Source organism: Maylandia zebra, linkage group LG9, assembly GCF_041146795.1.
Source record: "Maylandia zebra isolate NMK-2024a linkage group LG9, Mzebra_GT3a, whole genome shotgun sequence".
NCBI classification, from domain to species: domain Eukaryota; kingdom Metazoa; phylum Chordata; class Actinopteri; order Cichliformes; family Cichlidae; genus Maylandia; species Maylandia zebra.
In genome coordinates this window covers 790,881-818,555 of record NC_135175.1, presented here as the reverse complement: position 1 = coordinate 818,555, position 27,675 = coordinate 790,881, and the positions used below count along the sequence as shown (strand labels likewise).

General features: G+C 43.2%; 2 protein-coding genes and 3 long non-coding RNA genes across 5 annotated transcripts; 4 read left to right on the top strand and 1 right to left on the bottom strand.

Moving 5' to 3' along the window:
• Positions 1–392: 392 nt before the first annotated feature.
• Positions 393–1,660, top strand: LOC143420452 (uncharacterized). Its single transcript, XR_013100282.1, has 4 exons — positions 393–682; positions 881–998; positions 1,104–1,172; positions 1,335–1,660. It is a non-coding gene; the product is annotated as an uncharacterized LOC143420452 (long non-coding RNA).
• Positions 1,661–5,075: 3,415 nt separating this feature from the next.
• LOC112432162 (uncharacterized) lies at positions 5,076–5,553 on the top strand. The gene is made up of 3 exons (XR_003022859.2): positions 5,076–5,217; positions 5,313–5,430; positions 5,505–5,553. It is a non-coding gene; the product is annotated as an uncharacterized LOC112432162 (long non-coding RNA).
• A 1-nt stretch (position 5,554) lies between these two features.
• On the top strand, positions 5,555–7,430 carry LOC143420542 (uncharacterized). The gene is made up of 6 exons (XM_076888728.1): positions 5,555–5,596; positions 5,697–5,811; positions 6,182–6,283; positions 6,485–6,652; positions 6,778–6,933; positions 7,168–7,430. The coding sequence occupies exons 1-6, from the start codon at positions 5,555–5,557 to the stop codon at positions 7,380–7,382; spliced, it is 798 nt and encodes a 265-aa protein (XP_076744843.1). The 3' UTR covers positions 7,383–7,430.
• A 3,571-nt stretch (positions 7,431–11,001) lies between these two features.
• On the bottom strand, positions 11,002–12,606 carry LOC143420451 (uncharacterized). Its single transcript, XR_013100280.1, has 3 exons — positions 12,435–12,606; positions 11,881–11,924; positions 11,002–11,136 (listed from the first exon to the last, which is right to left on the bottom strand). It is a non-coding gene; the product is annotated as an uncharacterized LOC143420451 (long non-coding RNA).
• A 7,912-nt stretch (positions 12,607–20,518) lies between these two features.
• Positions 20,519–26,470, top strand: LOC143420541 (uncharacterized). Its single transcript, XM_076888727.1, has one exon. The coding sequence runs from the start codon at positions 20,519–20,521 to the stop codon at positions 26,435–26,437; it is 5,919 nt and encodes a 1,972-aa protein (XP_076744842.1). The 3' UTR covers positions 26,438–26,470.
• The last annotated feature ends 1,205 nt before the right edge of the window (positions 26,471–27,675 follow it).

Here is a 27,675-nt window from a genome sequence, read left to right as displayed (position 1 = left end):
TCATTTCACACGTAAAACACATTTATAGATTCATTCACCACTCCTGTTAGTTTTGGACGCGCTCGGCTCCAGCCAATCAGACGCAACCTGTGTAAGCAAAGCCTGATGGGAGAACGGAGAGACCCATTTATAAGAATAAGAAAATGAGGCGGAACTGATTGATTCTAATGCAGGTATGTAAAAAATACATATATTTAAAGTAATACCTTGATGTGTGTTTCAAAGTTTGTTTTTTCATAAAAGCTTCAAACAAACAGAGGTGACTGATCTCGGAAACGGTGTAATGTATTTAAAAATGGCTACAGCTACCGTCAGCATGCTTGCTAGGTAACGACTACACGTGGCTACTGCAGCATTAGCCATTTAATCCAACGATGATGGATTAAATCTATTACAAATGTTAAAGGACTTGTGTGCTGCAAAATACCCTCACATGGTGCGTAAAGCAGTTTTTGCGCTAAGAGTTCTGCTAGCTCTTTACAAACTGATGATGCTAACGTTAATTGCTAACATTAACCGGAGCGCCAAGACTGAAAATCATTTGAATTGCGTTAGTTATGTGTTTATGTCACTGAGTTCTGCAAAAATCTCTTTCCTCTTTAGCTTGAAAATGAGTGATTTAGAGGATCCCGAGCTGGAGGAAGAGCTTCAGGCTGCTGACGAACTCCTTCAAGATATGCAGGTAACATTTTTAGTGGAAACAGTTGTTAAAGAGGGAACACGCTTGTCTAATATTTTGTACGGAGTAAACGTTATGTTATTTGAATTTTTTTTAAAGTTTATGTCAAATTAAGTTGGTTAACTTAAGATGTTTGATAATCTTTGCTTTAACCATAGACTGTATTTTAGGTGTTCCCTTTTTTCCTTGTTAATTGCGTAGAATGATGCACAGAGTGAACCTCAGCCAAGACCAGTGCGCTGGAAAAAACGTGACAGACAGGGAGATTTTATTCCTCAAAGACCATCAACCAGTCGAAGTACTAGTTGCATGCCACGTGGTCAGTGTTCACACAACCATTGATTTTATCTCACAACTTGTTTTCACCAAAGAATTTCAGTAAGTAAATATTCTTCATTTCCCCCCCCCCCCCCCCCCCCCCCAGTGTCCAGAGAGCAGCATCAATGTCCACGTGAAGAACCTAGTTATGTTGCCAGTGTCAACCCAACAAAAGGTACTTTACCTTCTTGTATATATTGTGATTTCTGTTTACTTTTATATTTGTTGTTATAGTTGAGTTATGCAGGGCTTTTGTGGAGTCCTAAGAAACATACTGCCTAGAGTGTTTTTCACTTTGTGGAAGAGTTTCTTCCTTTCTTTATTTTTTTTCTGTTAGTGTATGGAACTGAGGTGCTTCGTCAGGAGCTCCTTCAGTTGTTGGAGGATGGAGAAGAGGACACAGCCATGACTTGTGAGATGTCGTCTGAGTCAGCTGCTACTCACTGGGCGATCAGAAATATGGTGTCCTCGCAAAAGTGGAAAGAGGCCAGGCCTTGTCTTATAGACAATATGTTAGCTACTCTGGATCCACAGTCACACCGTGTGTGTCAGTGTGGCAAACAAGTAGTTGTGAGGTGTCTGGACTGCCTGCCTCTTCCATTCCTTTGTGCTGACTGTGATATTGCAGTTCACACACGCTTTGTCCTGCACAACAGAGAGGCAGTAACAGGAGAGTTTTTGCAGCCTTCATCAGAGTTTCACAAGCCAATAGGTACAGTTTTTAAGTCTTATGCATTTCTTGCTATGTATGAGTATGAGTGGGTGCTGTTATTGTATATTTATTGTGTATCAGTTAATTTCTAATTCTTTTTATATATATTGTGTGTTTTAATGTTAGTTCGGCTGTTGCCTGTGCAAAGGCCAGACCATGTGTGTGACTGCCCAGCAGGTAACGTTGAGGTTTCACCCGGCGCAATTGTGGCTCTAACCATAAATGGTAAGTTGCCCTTTTGTCACACACTACATACACAATAGATGTGTTTGGAGGTTTTATTGCAAATTGTGCATTGCTATCTTGGTTTTAATTACTCTCGGCCCGCAGTATATGTGGGAACCTGTCAAAGGTCATTTGGATTTACCAGACCGATTTGAAAACAACATGAAAAAAATGAATGCTTTGAGCCATGACTGAATTTATCCTTATCCTTTCTAAAGGCCGTTATAACCTTGCACTGCCAGTGGTGAGCTGCACCAGCTGTGGCCTAATGTGGTCCCCCTCAGTTAAGGACATCCTGGGTAGTGGATATTGGCCTGGCACCTTAAATTTCTGCACCCTGTTTTCAATGGATGTCTTTCAGTCTTTCTATGACATTAAGAAGGCTGCACCAGGGATGTCACTTAAGGCATTTGTCAAAATGCTGGATGAACGAACAGCCCATTTTGGAAGGGTGAGTTTCTAAATTTGCTAAGTTTAAGGAAATTGTGCAAATCAATGTTTATGATGACTGTCCTTGAATATTCTGTTGTATGTCCTCTATGTAAAAGAATGGCCGAATATCAGCTGATGCCTTCAGTAAAAGTTTCTTGGAGTGGAGTGCTGTAAAGTTTGAGGTGGACAGGATGTGCAAGGAGCCATGCTTTAGCTGCCCTGCCTGCACTCCAGACATGCTTGCCGTCTCAGTTGATGGAAACCGCAAGCTTTATCGCTTTCAGTCTAATGCAAGGTACGTTATGCATTGTGTACATAAGTCAAATATGGATTTGTAGAAAAATGTATTTTAATGTTTCTTTTCAAACAACTGTCACTGTGTTCGTTCAGCACTTCAGAGCAGGGGAATTTTGAAGGTGTCGTCATTGAAAAAGATGAGGAAGTTGCTGAGTTTGTGAAATACATCCAGAGACACACAAATCATGTAAGATACACATATATATATTAGTGCTGTTAGCGTTAATCGTGTTAAAATGACGTTAATGCCGTAACCATATACACATACGTGTGTGTGTGTGTGTGTGTGTGTGTTTGTGTGTGTAGACATATATGGATGGGTCGATATTTTTTTTTATTTTTCTCTTGGTGTTGTCGTAATACTATTTACTTTACTTTATCTTAATGTGTACTTAATTTTGTCACCATGTGTATTTAAAAAAAACAACATGATTTTTATTTTGTGTTATCAGTGCTGTCCTGGGGAGATATGAGGTCTTGTGTGACTCGAGGCTAATTCAGCTAATTGTTATGCATTTGTTTTAAAAAGTTTGTCCCTGATAGGGCCTTAATCATGTCATATCTTTTATGTTAAAATCTTTGAGTGTATAGGTCCCGGGGAAAGGGTTGTGCGGATCTTCATCTTGGACTGCAGCAAAGGAGTCGTCCAAAAAGTCCACTGGGAAGTTGGATGAGGAGGGCATGGAAATAGCTGTTTGTCGCCACGGAGTCCTCTTAGCTGCATTGAACATGTTTCGAGGGGAGATCTTTGCTTACCCCCTTTTTCTCCAGAGGAAGTTGGCAGCTAACGTCCCAGGACATACAGTGGGGCAAAAAAGTATTTAGTCAGCCACCGATTGTGCAAGTTTCCTCACCTAAAATGATGACAGAGGTCAGTAATTTGCACCAGAGGTACACTTCAACTGTGAGAGACAGAATGTGAAAAAAAAATCCATGAATTCACATGGTAGGATTTGTAAAGAATTTATACGTAAATTAGGGTGGAAAATAAGTATTTGGTCACCTCAAACAAGGAAAATCTCTAGCTCTCACAGACCTGTAACGTCTTCTGTAAGAAGCTTTTCTGTCCCCCACTCGTTACCTGTATGAATGGCACCTGTTTGAACTCATCATCTGTATAAAAGACACCTGTCCACAGCCTCAAACAGTCAGACTCCAAACTCCGCCATGGCCAAGACCAAAGAGCTTTCGAAGGACACCAGGAAAAGTATTGTAGACCTGCACCAGACTGGGAAGAGTGAATCTACAATAGGCAAGCAGCTTGGTGTGAAAAAATCAACTGTGGGAGCAATCATCAGAAAATGGAAGACATACAAGACCACTGATAATCTCCCTCGATCTGGAGCTCCACGCAAGATCTCATCCCGTGGGGTCAAAATGATCATGAGAACGGTGAGCAAAGATCCCAGAACCACACGGGGGGACCTGGTGAATGACCTGCAGAGAGCTGGGACCAAAGTAACAAAGGTCACCATCAGTAACACACTACAACGGCAGGGAATCAAATCCCGCAGTGCCAGACGTGTTCCGCTGCTGAAGCCAGTGCATGTCCAGGCCCGTCTGAAGTTTGCCAGAGAGCACATGGATGATACAGCAGAGGATTGGGAGAATGTCATGTGGTCAGATGAAACCAAAGTAGAACTTTTTGGTATAAACTCAACTCGTCGTGTTTGGAGGAAGAAGAATACTGAGTTGCATCCCAAGAACACCATACCTACTGTGAAGCATGGGGGTGGAAACATCATGCTATGGGGCTGTTTTTCTGCCAAGGGGACAGGACGACTGATCCGTGTTAAGGACAGAATGAATGGGGCCATGTATCGTGAGATTTTGAGCCAAAACCTCCTTCCATCAGTGAGAACTTTGAAGATGAAACGAGGCTGGGTCTTCCAACATGACAATGATCCAAAACACACCGCCCGGGCAACAAAGGAGTGGCTCCGTAAGAAGCATTTGAAAGTCCTGGAGTGGCCTAGCCAGTCTCCAGACCTCAACCCCATAGGAAATCTGTGGCGGGAGTTGAAAGTCCGTGTTGCTCGGCGACAGCCCCAAAACATCACTGCTCTCGAGAAGATCTGCATGGAGGAATGGGCCAAAATACCAGCTACTGTGTGTGCAAACCTGGTAAAGACCTATAGTAAACGTTTGACCTCTGTTATTGCCAACAAAGGTTATGTTACAAAGTATTGAGTTGTATTTTTGTTATTGACCAAATACTTATTTTCCACCCTGATTTACGAATAAATTCTTTACAAATCCTACCATGTGGATTCATGGATTTTTTTTTCACATTCTGTCTCTCACAGTTGAAGTGTACCTCTGGTGCAAATTACTGACCGCTGTCATCATTTTAGGTGGGGGAACTTGCACAATCGGTGGCTGACTAAATACTTTTTTGCCCCACTGTATTACGTTCCTTTGCTCCGATGTGGCCTGTAAATATTTCCCCTATTTAACCAAGGTGGCTCAGCAGTGCCCTGAGCTGAGGAACCTCTTGTCAATGCGTCCTTTTCTCTCCGTCATGCATGCAAAGGCTCACACTTGGAAATGCGAGGTATACTGCAGCTTGTAGTTTTGGATTAGTTTGAGACATTTTGTTATAAGGTTGAATGAATTCAGCAGTCATGTATTGTGACCTCCTTTCTATAGATCAAATGGGGAGGTGCGTTTCAGGATGGGGCCGGTTCAACAGTTGGAGAAGAGGTGGAACAAGTAAACAGTTTCCTGTCTAGGGCGGCCATCACAACGAAGTACATGTCTAAAGCAGGTGTGTGTCCGTGTCTGAGATTCCACTCAGTCTCCTGCTCATTAATTCTAATTTGTATACTAACTGAAATGCAGGGCGAACAGACATGCTGACCCTCCTGGCTTTGGGGTGGAACAAAAGGAAAATGGAACAACTGGGCCGCACTTTGAGCCAGCGATATCTAAAGGTCATTTTTTCAACACCCATTTTAATGTGTGTGGTAATGGGGGAAAACACCAGTACTCTTTTAATGTCAATATGAATGACATTTATGAATGCATTCTTAGATCATAAGGATCCTTAGAGAACAAGTGGAGAGCCTGAATGCGACCAGAAATGAGCTGGGTGTGGATGACGACACACTGCAGCAATGGGTGGCCGATGTGCAGAAATGGGCTGAAGGTGAGTCTCAATATAATGCACTCATGTATAACAATAGGACCCACCATGGCCTCATTAAAGAACTTAGAGTTAAGATCTTTCTGACAGTGTCAACAAACAATGAAAAATAAGCCTTGTAAAAGCAAATTTATGGCAGAGTTGTTGCGTTTCATCAAATTGGATAGAACCTGGGTTGAAATGATGTCGTACTAGTTGGTTTTATAAACCTGAACACCAACATACTTGTTATCTCATGATTATCATGAGATAGCAGCACATGAAGGCTCCAGATGTCTTATAATGAATGTCATCAAGTCAGTGATTACAGAGTCCACTGTAGTTTGGTGACTGTTACTCATCCTGTGCTCTGATTAATATTCCTCTCACTTAGAAAGTGATCAAACTGATGGCAGCCTTGGAGCGTTGCAGGCACGAATAGAGGAGCTTGTCGTCATCATCAGAGTGCGAACACAAAGTCTTTACAGACAAAATGGTACGTCCCAGTTTCTTTGAAACGGACCGTTTGATGCTCAGTTTGTACAGCTTGTGCAGCTACTTTGTAAACAGAATCAAATCAGATCCAGGTTTGTTTGAGCTGGATGTGATTTGTTCTAGCAAACAAATTGATGAGTGTAGATTAAAATGAAACTATATACATTATGTGAAGGTGTGAATTTTTTATGATTATTTACAGATAGCAACAAGAGGCGACACAGAATTCGCAAGGTCATCTTAGTTGAGAAGAAACGCTTGGCGGCTGCTGTTGACGACTACAACAAGCTCGCTGAACCAACAAAGCAAATCGTATCCAGTGATGCCCTCATGCAGACCGATATTTGGCCCTGGCAGAGCACAAGTGAACGTAAGCTCTTGATTTATAAATATCCTTTTTAAACAAACTCCCAGTATCTGAGCAGTAGTTGAATGTTTTGTTCTTGAATCATAATATGCTACTATGTTTTCCCATCTGATGTTGTTAAACTGTAGCTGCTGCTGACCTCCGGACAAAGAGAAAGGTCTTTGAGAAGGTGATGGCTGTGAGGCGCCTGAGAGAGGAGGAGATGATCCTTTGCAGGGAGATGCGGCATCACTGGACAGTGTTGCGAATGCGTTCTGTGGTGTTGGGGACAATCTCCTCAGACTGTAAGCACTTTATTTATTTATTAATTTTTTGATGAATCGATTGAAAATAAGAGCAGATGCTAAAGTCTTACTGGATCTTTTACCTATATTTAGATTGCTAGCTAACACTGCCTTCTCCCTTTTAAAAAAATGTTTAATTACAGCATCCTAATTCCTTGTGTTTATGAGGTGAGGTTTTTTTTTTGTTTGTTTTTTTTACTTTTCTCATATTTATTTGTTTTGTTCTTTTTACAGCCTCCTTTGTTGGCATGTCGGAGGATGCACAGAAGGGACTCTGTAGCCTGGTTTTAAAAAAACAAAGTGAACTGAAAGCTGAAATGCTCAAAGTAAAGGACGTGTACAAGAGAATCCTCAGCCACCAACCACTCCTGGAAATGGACTCGGAGGAGGAGGAGGACATTCCAGACGATGCCACTGAGAGTGATTTGAGCACTTCTGATGAAGACTGATTGTGTCATCATTGATGTTATGTTTGGTAAAATAAAAAGTTAATCACATCTCTGTTCAATGTGATTTTTCAACAGACATTTTACATTTTGATAAGAAAAATGGAATTTCCTTGGTGCAGTTGTTTACCCTGAATCATTATTTCCCATCTAATTTAATGACTAGTGTACATGTTCAGATACGATAACATAATTTAATTTATGGGATGCTTTCTGGGCTGCTCAAATTATCACAAAATTTAAAAGCACCAGGCAGCACACTCACAAGTAAATTTTTTGTTCAGTGTTTTGTCAAAGAAATCAACAAGTACAATTGAGATGTTTGCTGTAGTGGTGTGTTTGTTAAGAAGCATGCCAGCACACTGGTGAACTGACAGTCCCAGAATGCACCCGAGCCAGTGACTCGCCCCAGAGCAAATGAAATTGCTTATCTAGAAAGACAACCGTCATCAAAGAAGAAGTAAAAGAGTATGAAACAAATGGTAAGGGAAGGTACTGTGGGGTAGGAAAGAAAGGCCAGAGCTGTGCAAAATGACCTCCAGCAGGCCACAAATGTGCACGTCTGCTCAAACGGTCAGAAATGGACTCCATGAGGGTGGTATGAGGGCCCGACGTCCACAGGTGGGGTTGTGCTTACAGCCCAACACAGTGCCGGATGTTTGGCATTTGCCAGACAACACAAAGATTGGCGACTTTGCCACTGGCGCCCTGTGCTCCTCACAGATGAAAGCAGGTTCACACTGAGCACTTGTGACAGTCTGGAGACGCCGTGGAGAACCTTCTGCTTCCTGCAACATCCTCCAGCATGAGTTTGGCAGTGGGTCAGTTTTGGTGTGGGGTGGCATTTCTTTGGGGAGCTGCACAGCCCTCCATGTGTTCGGCAGAGGTAGCCTGACTGCCATTAGGTACTGAGATGAGATCCTCAGACCCCTTGTGAGACCATATGCTGGTGCGGTTGGCCCCGGGTTCCTCCTAATGCAAGACAATCCTAGACCTCATGTGGCTGGAGTGTGTCAGCAGTTCCTGCAAGATGAAGGCATTGATGCTGTGGACTGGCCCGCCCATTCCCCAGAACTGAATCCAATTGAGGACAACTGGGACATTATGTCTCGCTCCATCCACCAACTGCACCACAAAATGTCCATGAGTGGGCAGATGCTTTAGTCCTGGAGTCTGGGAGGAGATCCATCAGGAGAGCATCTGCCACTTCATCAGGAGCATGCCCAGGTGTTGTAGGGAGGTCATACAGGCATGTGGAGGCCACACAGACTAGTGAGCCTCATTTTGACATGTTTTGAGGACATTACATAAAACCAGATTAATGATTCTGTATTGCATTGATCAAGGAACCAACCCAATAGGAGCTAAAGGAATCCTCTTGACATTACTTCACTCAGTAAGTTTATATTATGTTTAATGTACATTTTCTTCATCATTTTAGAACATAACATGTTAGTGCTCCCTGGTCCTTTTTGGAGACAGATCCTGAGACAGCAGGCAGCTATGGAGAACTCGTGTCAGCTGTGGTAATTAAGGAATACTTTGATTTAATATTGATTTCATGACAACTATCCTCTGGCACATATTCCTGGATATATATAATGACATAAGTAAACTCCCATTTTAGAATCATTGCCTTCTTTGATCTGACTTATTGCCTCAGACTTTGGCCCTGTGTCCCCAAAAGTATAGAAAATCCATGACACTGAGTAAGAGGCCTTTATCATGTTATAAGTGAGAGAGTTTGGTGTAACAGTGGTTGAACATGCCAAATCAATCCACAACATACTGCCATTCCCCAGCTGTAACCTGCATATGCATCAAACCAAAATCCAGTATCATAGCCACAAAAAAGACATAAAGATGAGGTTAAAAGGGTTGTCTCATTTTGCCAGATAGCTTCATCCCAAAAAAGATAAACATTCTTCAAAAACAAAAGTTTGTGAATATTTGCTGTATTGCCAGGCCTAAACCAACCTGTTAAACTTATCAAATTATTGTCATAGATACGAACCTATTGATTGAAACAGAATAATCCATTGAAGCCTCCATCATCATCCACAATCACTGTTACTGTTCAGATTATTTTATCTCTGTTTTCCTCTAGAATGTTTTGAAAATCAGCATTTGATCAACAGACTTTTTAAAAGTTTATTTTGATCCTATTGTTTACGTGTGTAATTGCATTTTTATTGAAATTATGACAGGAAAACCCTCAATCAAATTGTATCTTTGATATCTAATAATAATATTAACAATAATGTTACATATGTAATATGTACACAATAATATTGTGCAAACAAACAAGAAAAATAGCAAAAAATGTCAATTTTTTTTAATACCCTGTATATAAAGACCACATATGACCACAACTCCAAATGTGCAATTGTCACTGCATCTAAACATGACATATTACAAAAAGGTAGAAACATATAATATACAATATGTTCTGAAGCTGGTACTGGTGCAGTTAACTTTGCTTTAGGCTCCCATACACAGTAGGTGTTACTTACTATACGTGCAGTGCAGTATTACTTTACCTTGTAATATGTTATAATAATAATAATAATAATAATAATGGATACTTTATTGATCCCCATGGGGAAATTACTTGTTTTTCTCTGCATTTGACCCATTCACTCAGTGAAGCAGTGGGCAGCCCACTAAGCAGGCGCCCGGGGAGCAGTGTGTAGGGACGGTACCTTGCTCAGGGGTACCTCAGGGTAGCCGTTAAGTGGATTCGAACCGCCGACCTTCCGATCATGGGGCGACCACTAAGCAAGTTGAAGGAAATTGCCGTCCCGGGTTTCCTCCGTGGCGTGAGCGATAAGCAGAGTTCTGTCCTTTCCTTCTAAGATTCCTAATTATTTAAAGTAACACTCAGGTATGCCATTCAGCTGGGTTAGTTACGACGTCGGGAGCAGCTTGGGAGAACAAGGAAACACAGACTGCTTCAGGTTGTCTTCCCAAATCGACTCAAAGGTTTATTTGATACACAGCAGTTTATATAGAGGAAAAAAGGTTCGTGTGTCAGCTTTCCCAGTTCAAACCGGTACAGACTAAATAAGGAAACGTCTTCCTGCCTTCTGAGCAAAGTATCCCTTGTGTAGTTTATCAGTTCAGCTATAATTTATGATCATCCCAGCAAAATACACTCCTAGACATAAAATACAGAGTTCTTTCATTAGTGAATTCTGAAACAAACCACCTAGCCTTTAACGAGCCTTTTCCAGGAGATAAAGAAAAAGGGAGGATGGGAGTAAGGAAGTGGTCTCGTCTCTGTGGTATTTTCGACCTTGGGGTACCAGCCTGTGAGTCTTACACATTAATTCTTGGGTCACAGAGAAAGAGAAAAACAACTAGTAGATGGGCCTTATTGAGTAACTCTTTTCTGTATAATATCACAATAAAACAATATCCTGTAAATGCTACTATGGTATCAAAATATCACAACACAAGTCACTTCTATATTTATGAGGATGTAGACAATAATGTTGGCTGATATGTAAAACTATGAGATGTCGAGTGCAGGGAAGATATTATTGATCGATCAGATTCATGAATATGTTAGGTACTTAAGCCACAATTAGAGAGTGAAACAGACACTGACACTGGTTGAAATGTATAGTAAATATTTTATTTTGAACTTTTATGCTGAACTACAAGCTGTGAACTGTGCGATCTCTGCGACCTGTGGTGCCTGGTTTACTGTGTGTAAAACTGCGCAGGTTCCCATGTGTCATCCCACACTTTGCCACTGTCAGGAGAAAAACATAACAAACAACAACGACAACCACACACAAAATAGGACAATTTAGGTTGTGACATATGACAATTTTTTAGGATGAAATATCTTCTATATTCATGTCATGCTTTATACACCTTCATTGTAATATAAATTAATCAAATCAAGTCAGAGAGTATTAATATATGTATTAGATGTCAAGCAGGACCACAGCAGCAGCCACGATCCATTGGAACCTGCTGGATGAGAGAGCACAGAAACTCCAGGGAAGAAGTTTAGTTAGTAACATGCATGAACTGCATTACTGAGACATGTATGTTTACAGATGGTGGTGAGGGAGAGGGGGAGAGTTTTCAGTAAAAGGAGACGTGACTGCATCTCCAACCAATACTGAGCCTGCATAACCCTGAAAGAGACAGAGAGAGGGGGGGGGGGGGGGGGGGGGGGGACACTAACCCCCAGCAGTCTGGTCCTATTACAGCATAACTAAGGGCTGAGCTGAACCAGCCCTAAATATAAGCTCTATAAAGAAGTAAAGTCTTATGCCTACTCTTAAAAGTGTTGACCATGTCCACCTCCAAAACTCATAATGGACTTTGGAGGTGGACAGCTATCAAGCTCCTCACAGAGGAGCAGCTTGACAGCTAACAGCTCCCAATTTACTTTAGTCCAAATACATGAATTCAAATTGAGTTGATAACTATTTATCAACAATATGAATGTCTGTTCCCGTCCAACAAAGTTGTTACTACATACCATGTTGAGCAAGGCTTCCACTTGACTTTAACTTCTTCTTTTTCCTGAAAAACATGATATAAACAAACAATTAATTAAGAAAGACATGCAAGTTGCATACAAAAAGGAGCTTATAAACATTTGTGTACTATTGAATGGCTCAATATATTATACAATTAGTTTACAAAAACATAAGAACCACTACAATGCTTGTACTGCCAGCATCGAGTGCATGTCAGCAAAGCAACACTGCTTACATTGTGGCTCACAAGCAAAACTAACTGAAGCAGATGTTACTGAATGGGAAGGAGCACCTCCAAATCAATCACTCCTTCTGAGCATGATGTCAGGAGGACTTTAAAGAACGTAAACATCAGGAAGGCAGCACGACCAGGTCGTATCAGGTGGTCTGTTCTTATTTAATGTCCTATTTGGAGTGAAATCCTGACTCAGTGGCTGAATTAGTGTAGATTCATCAAATACAAAAGCTTATGGATATTCAGTCAGGCACAGTTCAAATCCGGGAAGTCCAAAGACGCAAACAAATCTGCACAACAGCAGGCTAAATTACTTACATTTACAACTCTCCTGTCTACTATCTCTTCATATTTGAAAATCTTCTGTGTACGGTGTTTTCGGCATTCTGAAAAATAACAAATGAAATATTTACATGAGTTCTGTAAAACTGGAAAAAATGCAAAAATTAAGAAAAAGAAATCTTAACAAACTTAACGAACATGTCATGTGTTTCGTACATTTACAATACCATAACGTCTAACCTTTCCTTGTCCTTTTTTTTGTTTGGGACATCCGAGGTGTACACCGTAGAAATTGAGGGAGATGCAGGATGTGGAGATGGAGAGGAGGATGCAGGAGAAAGCAGAGATGAAGAGGAGGATGCAGGAGGAAGCAGAGATGGAGAGGAGGATGCAGGAGGAAGCAGAGATGGAGAGGAGGATGCAGGATGTGGAGATGGAGAGGAGGATGCAGGAGAAAGCAGAGATGAAGAGGAGGATGCAGGAGGAAGCAGAGATGGAGAGGAGGATGCAGGAGGAAGCAGAGATGGAGAGGAGGATGCAGGAGGAAGCAGAGATGGAGAGGAGGATGCAGGAGGAAGCAGAGACAGAGAGGAATATGCAGGAGGAAGCAGAGACGGAGAGGAGGATGCAGGAGGAAGCAGAGATGGAGAGGAGGATGCAGGAGGAAGCAGAGATGAAGAGGAGGATGCAGGAGGCTGACAGAGGGAAGATGTTGGTACAGGCTCTAAATGAAGAATAAATTCCTGGTTTAGAGCCTCTGGGTCTGGGACTGGTCCAGCATCGACACTGTCAGCAGAGGATGGTCCAGCTGCTGGTGTAGAACTTTTAGCAGGAGGTGAAGCTTGTAATTCTGAAAAATTTTAAATATTAAACATTCATTAAAATGGGTTGAAAAAATGTACAGTGCACATAAACACATAATAAGTAGTGATTTGCATGTTTTCAGTTAAGTTTTTACTAAAGATACAACTGGTAAATATTGGCATCAAATAAGTCATCTCGCACACTCACTGACCCAAATAATTCAGTACAAGTGCCCTCTAGGGTAGTGTGACATCTGTAGTGCTTTTCTACATTGTACATTAAAAAATTAATGAGTGTGACTATAAATCCAGATAGATAATGACTTTTTCCTCTGATGACACTACTTTCCTGACTTTGTAGTGAATAATATTTGACACTTCAAGCTAGTACTGTGACTTAGGAGTTTTGTACAATGGTGATGCTAACTACCTCAGGGAGGTAATCAGGTAACCTCTTAAGAAGTATATAAATTATTTAAGAATCTTGGTGTTCATATTGGTAACATTATATAACATTTGTTATACTAGAAAGTCTCAAAGAGAATTATCAGGTCTGGTTTTCGTGAAGATTTTTAAAATTACATTTGTATATACATGAGTGTGAAAGACCATACTATACACACACACATACAAAATTGTTCAGGTGGGTAACACCAGAGGTTCAGTATGGCTAGCTTTGGTGATGTGACCGACACATGGGGAGGTAATAAGGCAGATATAACACTATTTTCATGTTAGCAACAGGACATGTAGGGCAGCTGTCACCTCACAGCAAGAAGGTTACTGGTCTGAACCTTGGCTGAATAATAGAATAGAACAGAACAGAATAGAGTAGAGTAGAACAGAATAGCTGGTGACTGTTAACTATCCTCATCCTCACCATCTTGTTTGTCTCTATGTACCCCGTGATGATCTGCCTACTTATCTAGGGTGTACCATGAGTATCACCCAAAGACAGCTAGGATAGGCTACCTGATAAGGACACCTGGTTACAGATAATGGACAAAGCATATCTTACTTCTCAGAAGGTGTTCATAAAGCTTCCTCATCTTCATGAGGATGTCACGTGCAGCACCTTCTGCTGGTTCGATCTGAGTGATCACGTCCCCTACTATACGGCCCTTACGGTCAAACTGTCCAAGAAACAGAATTGGTTGGTAGCCCAGGGCATGTAGCTTTGAAACCTGCAAGAACAACAAAGAAAAACATGCAGCCAGTCTTTCATGTAAGCAAATTGATGTATAACAAACCTTTAAGTTTCACATCTTTGTTGTTTTATTGTTGTCGATAGTTAAAAAGTATTTATGGTGACCAAACCTGTAAATGTATGATAAAATCCATCTTGAAATGTTTTGTCTCTCAGTTAATAGCCGATTAAATTAAAAATCAGAAGTAGCTTGAATAAAAATAGTTTTTAACAAGTTTTTTCTAGTTGGATGTCTTTAGTGTGATGATGTTATTCTGATGTGAATAACTTTTTTATTTATGCTCTTCCATCCATCCATCCATCTTCATCCGCTTATCCGAGGTCGGGTCGCGGGGGTAGCAGCCTAAGCAAAGAGGTCCAGACCTCCCTCTCCCCAGCCACCTCCTCCAGCTTGTCCGGGGGAATACCAAGGCGTTCCCAGGCCAGCCGAGAGATATAATCTCTCCAGCGTGTCCTGGGTCTGCCCCGGGGCCTCCTCCCGGTGGGACATGCCTGGAACACCTCGCCCAGGAGGCGCCCAGGGGGCATCCTTGCCAGATGCCCGAACCACCTCAGCTGGCTCCTTTCGATGTGGAGCAGCAGCTGCTCTACTCTAAGCCCCTCCCGGATGGCCGAACTTCTCACCCTATCTCTAAGGGAGAGGCCAGCCACCCTTCGGAGGAAGCTCATTTCCGCCGCTTGTATCCGCGATCTCGTTCTTTCGGTCACTACCCACAGCTCCTCCTTGAATCGCTACCTTATCGTGGTGGAGGGGTTTGTGTGTCCCAGGGATCCCAGGGGCTATGTTGTCTGGGGGCTTTTGCCCCCTGGTAGGGTCTCCCATGGCAAACTGGTCCTGGGTGAGGGACCAGACAAAGAGCGATTCAGAAGACCCCCATGAAAAGAATATCGAGGGAACAGTTTACCCTGCCCGGGATAGGGTTACCGGGGCCCCGCCCTGGAGCCAGGCCCGGGGAGGGTGCCCGAGGGCGAGCGTCTGGTGGCCGGGCCTTAGTCCATGGGGCCCGGCCGGGCACAGCCCGAAGAGGAGACATGGGCCCATCCTCCCGCAGGCCCACCACCCGCAGGAGGCGCCATAGGGGTCGGGTGCATTGTGAGCCGGGTGGCGGCCAGGAGCGGAGGCCCTGGCGGACCGACCCCCGGCTGCCAAGACTGGCAATAGGGACATGGAATATTTATGCTCTTTTATAAATTAATATTTTATGTGTATATACATGTCTTGTTAGTTTCTTACTTCATGATATACAAGAAAACATTGACAACTGTGATTAATAAAGAATTGTCTACCAGACCAACCACTTATTAGATCAGAACTTTTAAACTTACTGACAACTGGGCTGAATTAACCACCCTGCTCGCATTTCTGTTTTTTTTAACAGAGGCAGCCCAGTTACTGTTTTTAAACTGTTCTTGTTTTTTTTTTTTCAATCCCTCCTTTAGGTTCAGGCTGCCCAGGCATCCACTGCATGTCTTCCTGTTGCAGGTGTTTGGGGCCTGACAGGAAGGGCATGGTTTGGTTTTTGGCTTTGTCATTTCTGCAAATGAAAATGGAACATGTAGGGATTATTTCAGGTCTGTTTTGGTGAAACGATTACAAAAATAATTTATGACCAAAGAAATAACTTATATTACGAGGCAGTATTACACCATATTTAGAAAAAAAAAATCAATTACGAGATTAAAGTCATTAATATTGAGTTAATTACGTGAATAGGGTTAAAAAAAAACCTGAATTGATTACAGAAAAGATACATTGCTAAAATAGAGCAGTACTAACATTAGCTGGGTGGCCAAGCAAGTGTCTTACACATGAGAATACATCACAAAAAAATTTAAATAAACTTTTGCAGAAGTAGTTCTCTTGGTACACAGACTGCTCTGTGAAAACATTTCAAGTTTAATATCAGTTTAATATCACTGAAATTAATATTTCAGTGAACATGCAAATTACCCACAGTTTATCACAACTTACTTAGCTAGGATCTGCCTCGTGTCCAGTCGAAAACTTCGCTGCAGGACCGTGAGTTGAAAGATACATTTACTACGACTCCCAAGATGCATTGCAGTAAAAACCATCCAATCGCCTTGCTTAAGATCTGTTGACGTGTCGCTAAAGGCGCGCTGTAGATAAATATTGCAATTTGTAAAAAATAAAATACTACAATTTGCATTTTTTAATTACATAATTAAACACTGGGCCAGTTTAATTTCGTATTATCGCTGGTTATTATTTTAGAGTAAATAAAGGAATAACGGGTAGCACCAAGCTGTTGTTATCTTCATTTCCATAGCGACGGCGGTTGAGGATTATGGGTAGTGTGCAGTTACGGGATTAGTGCGTCTGCGTAAATTGGTCTGATTGGTTGGAGCCGAGCGCATCCAAAACTAGCAGGAGTGGTGAATGAATCTATAAATGTGTTTTACGTGTGAAATGAAAATAATAAACCTAACGAAGGATTATGTATACGTTAAATCTGCGCACTTTCAGATCGTGAATCAGTTTGGAAAACACTGTGTGATGGCCACAACATGAAGTGATTTTATTGTTAAATTATCAGTGATACTTTCACGTGTTTTTGTTGAGAAATGTTAACGATGTCATTAAAAGAAAGCATTAAATTAGGGAGAAAAACCCGTTCGCGGAGAGGGTCCCGTTCTCCAGTTAGATTGTGCTTCACGGCGTCATGTTTCGCCGTGACGGGGTTATTATTGGAGTAAATGGATGGCTGGAGCCTCTGCTCGAAGCGTCTCTGATCGCTGCGAGCGGGTTCATATTGGAATGAATTGACAACCCACAGCGTCACATAAAAACGTGGAAGGGTACCTTAGGCGTCAGCATGAGAAGTTAAGGGACGTGACAAATCGTCATTATTTTACGCGTCGGGAGTGAGAACGGGTTGGGAAAAAGACATGAACAATGGGCCAAGTAGATACTAATATGACTCTAAGCAGATCTATTCAAACTTGAATATTTATTAACTGCAAAAGAGGGATCTTCCTGACAACCTAAATGTACAATTACTCCTAAACAATTGTTCTTATTCTGGATAGCTTTACTACACTGAACATTTTTTACACAACTCCCCTAAGGAATAACAAAAGAATGTCATTAGAAAATTAACCTCAACTTGTTTTCAGACTGAGCTAGCCAAACTACCTGAACCTTTCTTTTTTCCTTTTTCTTTAAGCCCTTCCTCCCTTCAGAAAACTTTTGCCTCTCTTCATTTTTCTTTTTTCTGTATTCTATGAAGGTGCTGAAGGTTGGAGTCGGGCAGTTTGAGGTAGTCTGTGATGCTAAAGGGAAACAAAGGAAAAATGTACTACAATGTCACACATTAAAGACATTCATTCATGTGACATTCCATTGTCCACACAACACGCAAATAAGGACAACACTGAATAATCTCACTAGAAAATTTCTACCAAGGAATGACAATGCAACTGATACTATTGACCAATACAATTCTACACCAGTAAGTTTTAATGTATAGACACATAATAGTGTTAGTTCCTAAAGTTAACCAAACATAATAAATGAACTAATTTATTATCGTTTCAGTTGTGGAAATGCTCAGAGGACTGTTCCACGAAGCAAGCTAATCCCAAAAGCCAGGCTCACTCTGAAAAATCCAGGCTCGATTGCCCCAAATTCGGTTCCAGGAACGAGGCTAACCTGCAGTCTTTCTGCTCATTCATTATGCAATATGCTTGTGGACAAGTCTGGTCGGTGGCACCCTAGCTGCGAGGTTTGTTAACACCAGAACTGCCCTCAAACCTTCACTACTAGAAAGGTCTTGAGCAGTCATTTTGACAGCTGCGTGCATTTTCAAATGAACCTCGATTTTCTGAGCTCGCTTAGTGGAACAGCCCTCTGGTCTGCTATGGTCTGGAAACAGCTAACGCTAGGCTAATAAATCAATAAATAATAAACATTTTATTATGCTTATTACAGTTTTTTACAGACGCTAGGACACATTTCTCAATACTTAGGTCACGTTTGCAAAACTCCTCACACAGTGAGCACAACAGAAGTCTATGTGGGCTAAACTGAGGACCAGTTATCATTGTTTTGGCACAAAATGCATTCAATGACTACATCTCTCAAATTTCATGAATTATCTTCTCACTCAGACACAACAACTGCCAAAAATCTTTGTACGGACAGGACATTTTGCATGTGCTTACATACTGTTTTCAAAACTGTTAAACGTATGGCCAAAACAATAACACAATGCAAAACTTAAAAAGACAGCAAAATGCAACAGCAATATTTTATTGAAACATATTTTAAATCTAAAAATGCAGTTTAACCAGCCACAGCTGATTCTCATTGTAGATGAACATCTACACAGGTGTTACTCCTTCAATTTTTCAACTCCTTCAATTCTGGCAGCCAGAAGATTCTTTCCTAGGTGTGTTGCCCTAGATGACATAAGATGTGATGTGGATGAGAACCTGTGGCCAAATGGAGAAGACCGAGTAGATTAGCATTACTATTGTATGTGTATCAGTGGATGGTGTGTATACAAATTCTTGTATTTTGGGATTACTTAGTGCAAAAAAAATAAAAATACAGAAACAAATATTAACAAATTCTGCATGATGTCTGATTCATTCCAGTAACATATATTGAAATTATAAACAGAGATGTGTCCTTGTTTCACACAAGAAAACACTGTGTAGCCCGGATGGGAATTTGGGAGTAGATACTCGTAATTCCCATGGACTTAAACGCCACAGTAACATAAGGTGTTCACAGTTAATATTATGTGATTTAACTGTACTCTGAATGTAATTTGCCCTGTAATATGTCACAAGGTAAATACAGGTAATTAGAGCAATGAACCTGTTATGTTAATCATAAAGTATTATTTTATGGTATGTAACTCTGAAGAGAGTTAAAGTATTGTTCAGAGTTCTAATTTTCTGGAGGCCCGTGAAGGTAGCATGAAACGGGACCTGGGTATCTGTTGTAATGGAGGAAGAGAGGAGAACGGCATGGAGAGATGCACGAGGTTAGCTGAACCAAAGTGAGAGACTCAGCTAGTTTTACTGAAGTTACCTAGCACAAAAGAGTGTCGGACTAGAAAGCTAACCGTGTGAGAGCTTCGCAACAGAGTGTGGGGGAAGTGACTTTGTGTTCAATGGTCGCACCACCGTGAAAAAACTGTGTTTCCAGCTACGACCGCCGAGGCTAAAGGCTAGCCCGGACTGCCTGGCTGCGCCACGGAGGCAGCCGCTATGGACTGTCGGAGAGCTGGACAGTGACTGGCTAACGCGTTGTAGCAGAGACAGCATCCGGTCCGCAGGGAGAGCGGAGAGTGAATTTAGTTTGGGACTGGCGAACGGAAACCTACCGAGCAACTGAACTGTAAGTTGGACTTTCGTGCTCTTACTGGGGAGAAGAGGATTTTTCTCCATCGTCCGGCGTGAGCAGCAAACAGGCCTGCAACAAGTGTGAATGTGAGTGTGTGTGGGGCCCATGTGTGAATATTGTGTATCTAGTGGATTATATAGCATATTTTTGAGTGTACATTCGTGAGTCACTTACCAAGAGGTGATAACATAATTTGTGTTGTTTAACATAATTTCAAAGGGAAATATTTCATTTACACAGCATGTTTCATTTGTTTATGGAGCTGGATATCATTTGAGTTGAGTTAAGAAAAGGGTGTTTTATACATTACTTTTTCCTGCCCTTACATTCAGTAAACGTTTGGTTTGTGTTAAAGAGTTGTCTGGGGTTGATTCTTTTACTACTGGTTAAGTCTAACTTGCAGGCAAAGGTTTACTGATAGTTTCCCTGATTCCTGTCTATACCAGAACCTTTTTGTGGTATCTAGGCTGTAACGAACCTAACACCCCGCCTAGGGGGTCCAAACTGAGGTAAGTGGATTTAGACTCCGTATCACGGGTGGGGTGCTACATAAAATGGAGGCACCGCTGGGATAAAGACTGGTAGTAATTAGTATTAACTTGTGACCCAGACAACCTTTAAAGAGAGGGTGATTTGAAGTTATAGTAGGTTACAGCAGAGCAAAATCAGTTTGTGTTTGGTATTGTGTTACACTATACACATACAGTAAGATTCACACACTCAACACCAAGAAATGGCTCAGTTACGGCACTGGTGTAAAGGAGAAGGCCTTAACCCTTCGCATGCCATACTACTTAAAGATGTTCCCGAGGACACAGAGATTGAAGTCATAGAAAGAACTCTGCAATCCATTAAAGTTCTTGGACGTGTGAAGGTTAGAGGACGTATGTATGATCCTCAGAGCAAGTGTTTGACTGTACTGTGTGAATGCAGAGAAAAGGTAAATACTAAAGCCATTCCTCTGGACATTCTAGCTGATGGCAGCAATTCACCCTGGAGAATCATCGGCCACTTAGAGGAGGAGGATGGTTCAGTTGACCAGCTGGTTGCAGATGACTGGCAGGCATCTCAAACTGATTTGGGACCAGCCGCCACACTTCAGGCCTCCACTCCTGAAGCAATCATCAGAGCTGTTGGTGACCTTCTGCAAAATACCTCTAAGCCTGCCAGTGACAATAGCAGCTACAGGAGGTTGCGCACCTTCTCAGGGGTTGTTCCCACACCCCCAGGAGAGGAGCAGTTGGAGAACTGGATACTACAGGCTCGACTGATGATAGAGGAATATGATCGGCCTGACAGAGAGAAGAAAATCAGGATAATGGAAAGTGTAAAGGGTCCCGCGTTGGAGATTTTACAGGCTGTACGATTTAATAACCCTGAAGCAACACCTCAAGAATACATTGATGTAATTGAGAATACTTTTGACACACCAGAAACAGGAGAGGAACTCTATTTTGCCTTCCGAATGCTATGTCAACACAGAGGGGAGAAACTTTCTGAGTTTCTGAGAAGAATGGAGAGATCTCTCAGCAAGGTGGTCAAAAGGGGAGGTCTGTCTCCTGCCCTAATAGACAAAGCACGTCTTGATCAGCTCATTAAAGGTGCAACAGGGTCTGACCTGATGCTGTTAAGTTTGCGTTTAAGGGAACGAAAAGATAATCCCCCTACCTTTCTGCAGCTGTTAAATGAGGTCCGCATTGAAGAGGAGCATGAAGCTTCTCGGCGCAGACTTAACCTCAATAAAGTCGTGCATGTCAAAAGCGCTACTGTACCCACAGGGGCACACGTGGAAAATCTCAGACTTGAGATACAAGGTCTGAAAACTCAAGTCAGTGATCTCACCACTGCTGCCGGGGTGCCAGGTGTCCATTCACCTGGGGCAGCATCCACAGAGAATGTGGAAGCAGACGGCTTGGGAGAAGACAAAAACTTCCAAGCATTAAAGAAAGAAGTGGTGAGGCTAAGAAAACAGATCTCTGTCATGTCAGTCAACCCCAGCAAAGGGGTTGCGGTGCCCTCACCCAGGCACCATGGTGCTCCCACGCACCTTCAGCGGGGAGCAAGAGCACTCAGAGATCCCAGTCACTTTTTCTGTTATCGCTGCGGGGAGGATGGGCACATCTCTACCAAGTGTAAGGCTCCAGAAAACCACCCTAAAGTGATACAGAAATTCATTCATGCTCAACGGAAACAGGGAGAAAGTAATAGAACTCCCAGTCCTGCCAAAGAACCGACCACCACCAATGTAGGTGTTAACCGGAGTGTTGTCAATGTCAGGACGCCTAGTTTCCCTGAAGGACTGGTAGGGCCACCCTCCACAGCCGGTGTGAAGGTAGATGGTGTACCTTGCACCGCTCTCTTAGACAGTGGCTCTCAGGTGACCATCATTTTTGACAGCTGGTATTCAAAACACTTGTCTCATGTGCCTTTACGCTCTGTTACGGGCCTAGATATTTGGGGACTAAGTGAATCAGAGACCAGCTATCCTTACAGGGGGTACATTCAAATTGAATTGGAATTCCCCGAAGAAACACGAGAGAAAGTTGAGACTATCCCAGTCCTCGCTTTGGTGTGCCCAGACCCTCGGTGCTCAGATACCATACCTGTCTTGTTGGGCACCAATGTTCATAAAATCAGACCCATTCCTGCAACTGGAAAGAAAGTGAGGGTGGGGAATGTTTGCTCTGCCAAAGTGAATGTTCAGCAGCCTCAGAACCTACCGACTATTATGTCTGAGTCTGCCAAGGATGATGACAGTCCAGTAGCTAACGTTAAGTGGACTGGTCCTGGCCCACTGGTCATTCCAGCTGGGAAAGAACGTATAGCTGTCTGTAAAGTCAAAGACATCCACACTATTGGAGACAGCATCCTCATCACAGAACGGGCAGCTTCACATGCCCTTCCCCCGAGTGTGCTTGTGCAGCCAACCGTACTGTTCTCCAAGATGCTTGATAGAGACAAGTTTCTGGTGCTCATGCGCAACCAGTCACTAAAAGACACTGCCATTCCCATGGGCACTGTGGTTGCACATCTGCATGTAGCTGACATAGTGACTGATGTCCCCGGCCCAAACACAAAAGCTTCTACTATGCTTGACCCATCTCTGTTTAATTTTGGGGACTCTCCTATACCAGCTGAATGGAAACAGAGGCTTAGTCAGAAACTTGCAGAGAGAGGCAAAGTTTTCTCGACGGAGGAATGGGATGTGGGTTTGGCTAAAGGAGTGCAACATCACATCCGTCTAGCTGACCATACCCCCTTCCGAGAGCGGTCCCGCCGTGTTGCTCCAGCTGACCTGGATGACTTACGCCGCCACCTGCAAGGACTTTTGGCAGCGGGGATAATAAAAGAATCAAGGAGTCCCTATGCTTCCCCCATCGTCTTGGCACGAAAGAAAACGGGGCGGTTGCGCATGTGTGTGGACTATCGGACCCTGAATCGCAGAACTGTCCCTGACCAATACACAGTTCCTCGCATTGACGAGGCGTTGGACTGTTTGTCTGGCAGCAGGTGGTTCTCTGTCTTGGATTTGCGTAGTGGATACTACCAAATTCCCATGGCAGAAGAGGACAAGGAGAAGACCGCTTTCATATGTCCTTTGGGATTCTTTCAATTTGAGAGGATGCCCCAGGGGATAACCGGAGCTCCCGCGACCTTTCAAAGAGTAATGGAGAAAGCAGTGGGAGACATGCACATGATTGAGGTCATAGTGTACCTTGACGATTTGATCGTGTTCGGAAGAACTTTGGAAGAACATGAGCAGAGACTAATCAAAGTTCTTGACAGACTGGAAGAGACTGGCCTAAAATTGTCCATTGACAAATGTCAGTTCTGCAGGCCACAGGTGACATATGTTGGACACATAGTGTCAGAGAAAGGGATTGCCACTGACCCAAGCAAAGTTGAGGCGGTAGCTCGCTGGAAGCAACCCACCGATCTCCCATCACTGCAGTCTTTCCTAGGGTTCTGTGGGTATTATCGTCGCTTCATAAAGGACTACTCCATCATTGTCAAGCCGTTAACCGAACTATGTAAAGGTTACCCACCAACCCAGAAGGGAAAGCGAGCTGTCAGAGTCCCAGAAAAGACCTACCATCGCGTAAATGAACCGTTTGGGGACAGGTGGGATGCTGCATGTACAGAAGCTTTCCAGAACATTATACATTCTCTTACAAATGCACCTGTTCTAGCATTTGCAGACCCAACCAAGCCATATGTGTTGCACATTGATGCTAGCCTTCAGGGGTTGGGTGCTGTGCTCAACCAAGAACACCCAGAAGGGCTGCGACCAGTTGCATTTGCTAGCCGAAAGCTTAGCTCATCAGAGAAAAACTACCCCGTGCACCAGCTTGAGTTTTTGGCGTTGAAGTGGGCTGTAGTTGACAAGTTTCACGACTACCTGTATGGAGCACAGTTCACTGTGAGGACGGATAACAATCCCCTCACATATATCCTCACCACTGCCAAGCTCAATGCCACCGGGCATCGGTGGTTAGCTGCTCTTGCCACTTACGATTTCACTCTCCAGTACCGACCTGGGAGCAGCAACATTGATGCTGACGCGTTATCGCGCAACCCCTTACCAACAGAGGACACTGATTGGCAAACTTTGCCCTTGGACAGTGTCAAAGCTCTGTGTAAGCAGATCTCCTGTAGAAATTCAGCAGGAGGGGGGGCAGGCAGCTTTGCTGAATCGTTAGGAGTTTCCCCTGAGGCACTCCCAGAGTGTTTTGTTTTCCCCACTCATCTTGACTATGGGTGTTTGACCCAGATAAGCAAGGCCGAGCTTATCAAAGCACAAGACAATGATCCAGTGATCGCTCCTGTAAAGAAATCTATGAATGGAGCGATTCCCTTTACTTTCGACAAAGACTCCAATGCAGAAGCCATGTTGCTTCAAAGAGAGGCAAACAAGTTGGCAATCACTGATGGAGTACTCTACAGGAAAGTACAGAGACAACCTGGAAAGGAAATCCATCAGCTTGTACTACCCCGAGAGCATGTTGCCATGGTGCTTAGATCACTTCATGATGAGTCAGGTCACCTGGGGGTGGACAAGACTGTGGAGCTCATACGAGACCGATTCTACTGGCCTAGGATGAGTGCAGAAGTTGAGCAGTACATCAGGAATTGTGGGAGATGTGTTGCACGTAAGGCACCCACACAACGAGCTGCACCATTGAACCAGATCACCAGTAGTGGGCCACTAGATCTCGTGTGTATTGATTTCCTATCCCTAGAGCCAGACTCTCAGGGATATGCTAACGTTCTGGTAGTGACTGATCACTTTACCAGATATGCACAAGCTTTTCCAGCTAAAGACCAGAAAGCCTCCACAGTAGCCAAGATTCTCTGTGAGCGGTACTTTGTGCATTATGGACTTCCGACCCGGATACATTCCGACCAGGGACGTGATTTCGAGAGTAAGCTGATCCACGACCTTCTGAAAGTGTTGGGAATCCGGAAATCCCGGACAACGCCTTATCATCCCCAGGGAGATCCACAGCCAGAGAGATTTAACCGGACGTTACTTTCCATGCTGGGAACCTTGGATCCCAAGAAGAAACAGGCGTGGAATCAGTCCATCAGTCATTTGGTACACGCGTACAATTGTACGCAGAACGAAGCAACTGGGTACTCACCCTACCTGCTTATGTTTGGCAGGGAGGCCCGGCTGCCTGTGGACATCTGTTTCGGAACCAACGACCAGACACACAGCAGTCTGACACATCACCAGTACGTAGCTAAGCTGAAAGCTGATTTGCAACAAGCTTACCGCCTAGCGACAGAGGCTGCTGACAAAAGTCATCAGAGAAACAAGAAAGCACATGATAAGCATGTGAAAGAACAGACCTTGGCACCAGGAGACCGGGTGTTGCTAAAGAATTTTGGTGTCTCTGGAAAGCACAAGTTGAAGAATAAGTGGAGAACTGCACCCTATGTTGTGCTTGACAAAATGCCCCGTCTACCAGTATACAGAGTGAAACCTGAGAAGGGAAGGGGGGTGGAGAAAACGGTGCATCGTAACCACTTATTACCCATAGGGTATCTAGTGAGACTTCCAAATGATAGTGAACCAGAGTTGTTTGATAGACCTGTCACTCGATCCCAAAGGGGACTCGCCAAGGCTACACCAGTTGACAATCAGGGAGATGCAATATCTTCTTCAGAGTCGGAATCCGAAGATGCATGCCTGACACAATTCCCATACATGGATTGTGAAAACCTTCTGTCACTGTCAGAACAGCTTCTGAGGGACCAAGGTCAAAAGCCAAACGTGTTGGATCTTGAGAGTTCAACCACTGATTTGGCAGATATTGAAAGAAATTCAGATGATCATAACCCTCCAGCTCTCCAGCTAGACCCTGAGGCAGTTACAGTGACTGGCCCTGAGGAGGGAACCGAAGAGAGTGGGATGTCGCTGGAAGGAGAGGAGCATCCAGTGGGCCGCCCACAGAGACTAAAGAGGCCTGTGGTGAGACTGAGTTATGATGAACTCGGGCAATCATCAGATCACTCTGTAGTGGTTTTGAGCCATGGGGTTTTGGTGGGAAGTGGCACTTACAGACATTCACGAGATCACACTTGCCAGACTTCATGGTGTCACCCACTAGCACTATGCCCTTCCTGTGTTAAATTAGAGCTGGACTAACAAAGCACAGATTTTTGTGTTTATAAATCTGTGGGGTTTGATAGCGGCATCAAACGCATTTAGAAGGGGGAGGGTGTAGCCCGGATGGGAATTTGGGAGTAGATACTCGTAATTCCCATGGACTTAAACGCCACAGTAACATAAGGTGTTCACAGTTAATATTATGTGATTTAACTGTACTCTGAATGTAATTTGCCCTGTAATATGTCACAAGGTAAATACAGGTAATTAGAGCAATGAACCTGTTATGTTAATCATAAAGTATTATTTTATGGTATGTAACTCTGAAGAGAGTTAAAGTATTGTTCAGAGTTCTAATTTTCTGGAGGCCCGTGAAGGTAGCATGAAACGGGACCTGGGTATCTGTTGTAATGGAGGAAGAGAGGAGAACGGCATGGAGAGATGCACGAGGTTAGCTGAACCAAAGTGAGAGACTCAGCTAGTTTTACTGAAGTTACCTAGCACAAAAGAGTGTCGGACTAGAAAGCTAACCGTGTGAGAGCTTCGCAACAGAGTGTGGGGGAAGTGACTTTGTGTTCAATGGTCGCACCACCGTGAAAAAACTGTGTTTCCAGCTACGACCGCCGAGGCTAAAGGCTAGCCCGGACTGCCTGGCTGCGCCACGGAGGCAGCCGCTATGGACTGTCGGAGAGCTGGACAGTGACTGGCTAACGCGTTGTAGCAGAGACAGCATCCGGTCCGCAGGGAGAGCGGAGAGTGAATTTAGTTTGGGACTGGCGAACGGAAACCTACCGAGCAACTGAACTGTAAGTTGGACTTTCGTGCTCTTACTGGGGAGAAGAGGATTTTTCTCCATCGTCCGGCGTGAGCAGCAAACAGGCCTGCAACAAGTGTGAATGTGAGTGTGTGTGGGGCCCATGTGTGAATATTGTGTATCTAGTGGATTATATAGCATATTTTTGAGTGTACATTCGTGAGTCACTTACCAAGAGGTGATAACATAATTTGTGTTGTTTAACATAATTTCAAAGGGAAATATTTCATTTACACAGCATGTTTCATTTGTTTATGGAGCTGGATATCATTTGAGTTGAGTTAAGAAAAGGGTGTTTTATACATTACTTTTTCCTGCCCTTACATTCAGTAAACGTTTGGTTTGTGTTAAAGAGTTGTCTGGGGTTGATTCTTTTACTACTGGTTAAGTCTAACTTGCAGGCAAAGGTTTACTGATAGTTTCCCTGATTCCTGTCTATACCAGAACCTTTTTGTGGTATCTA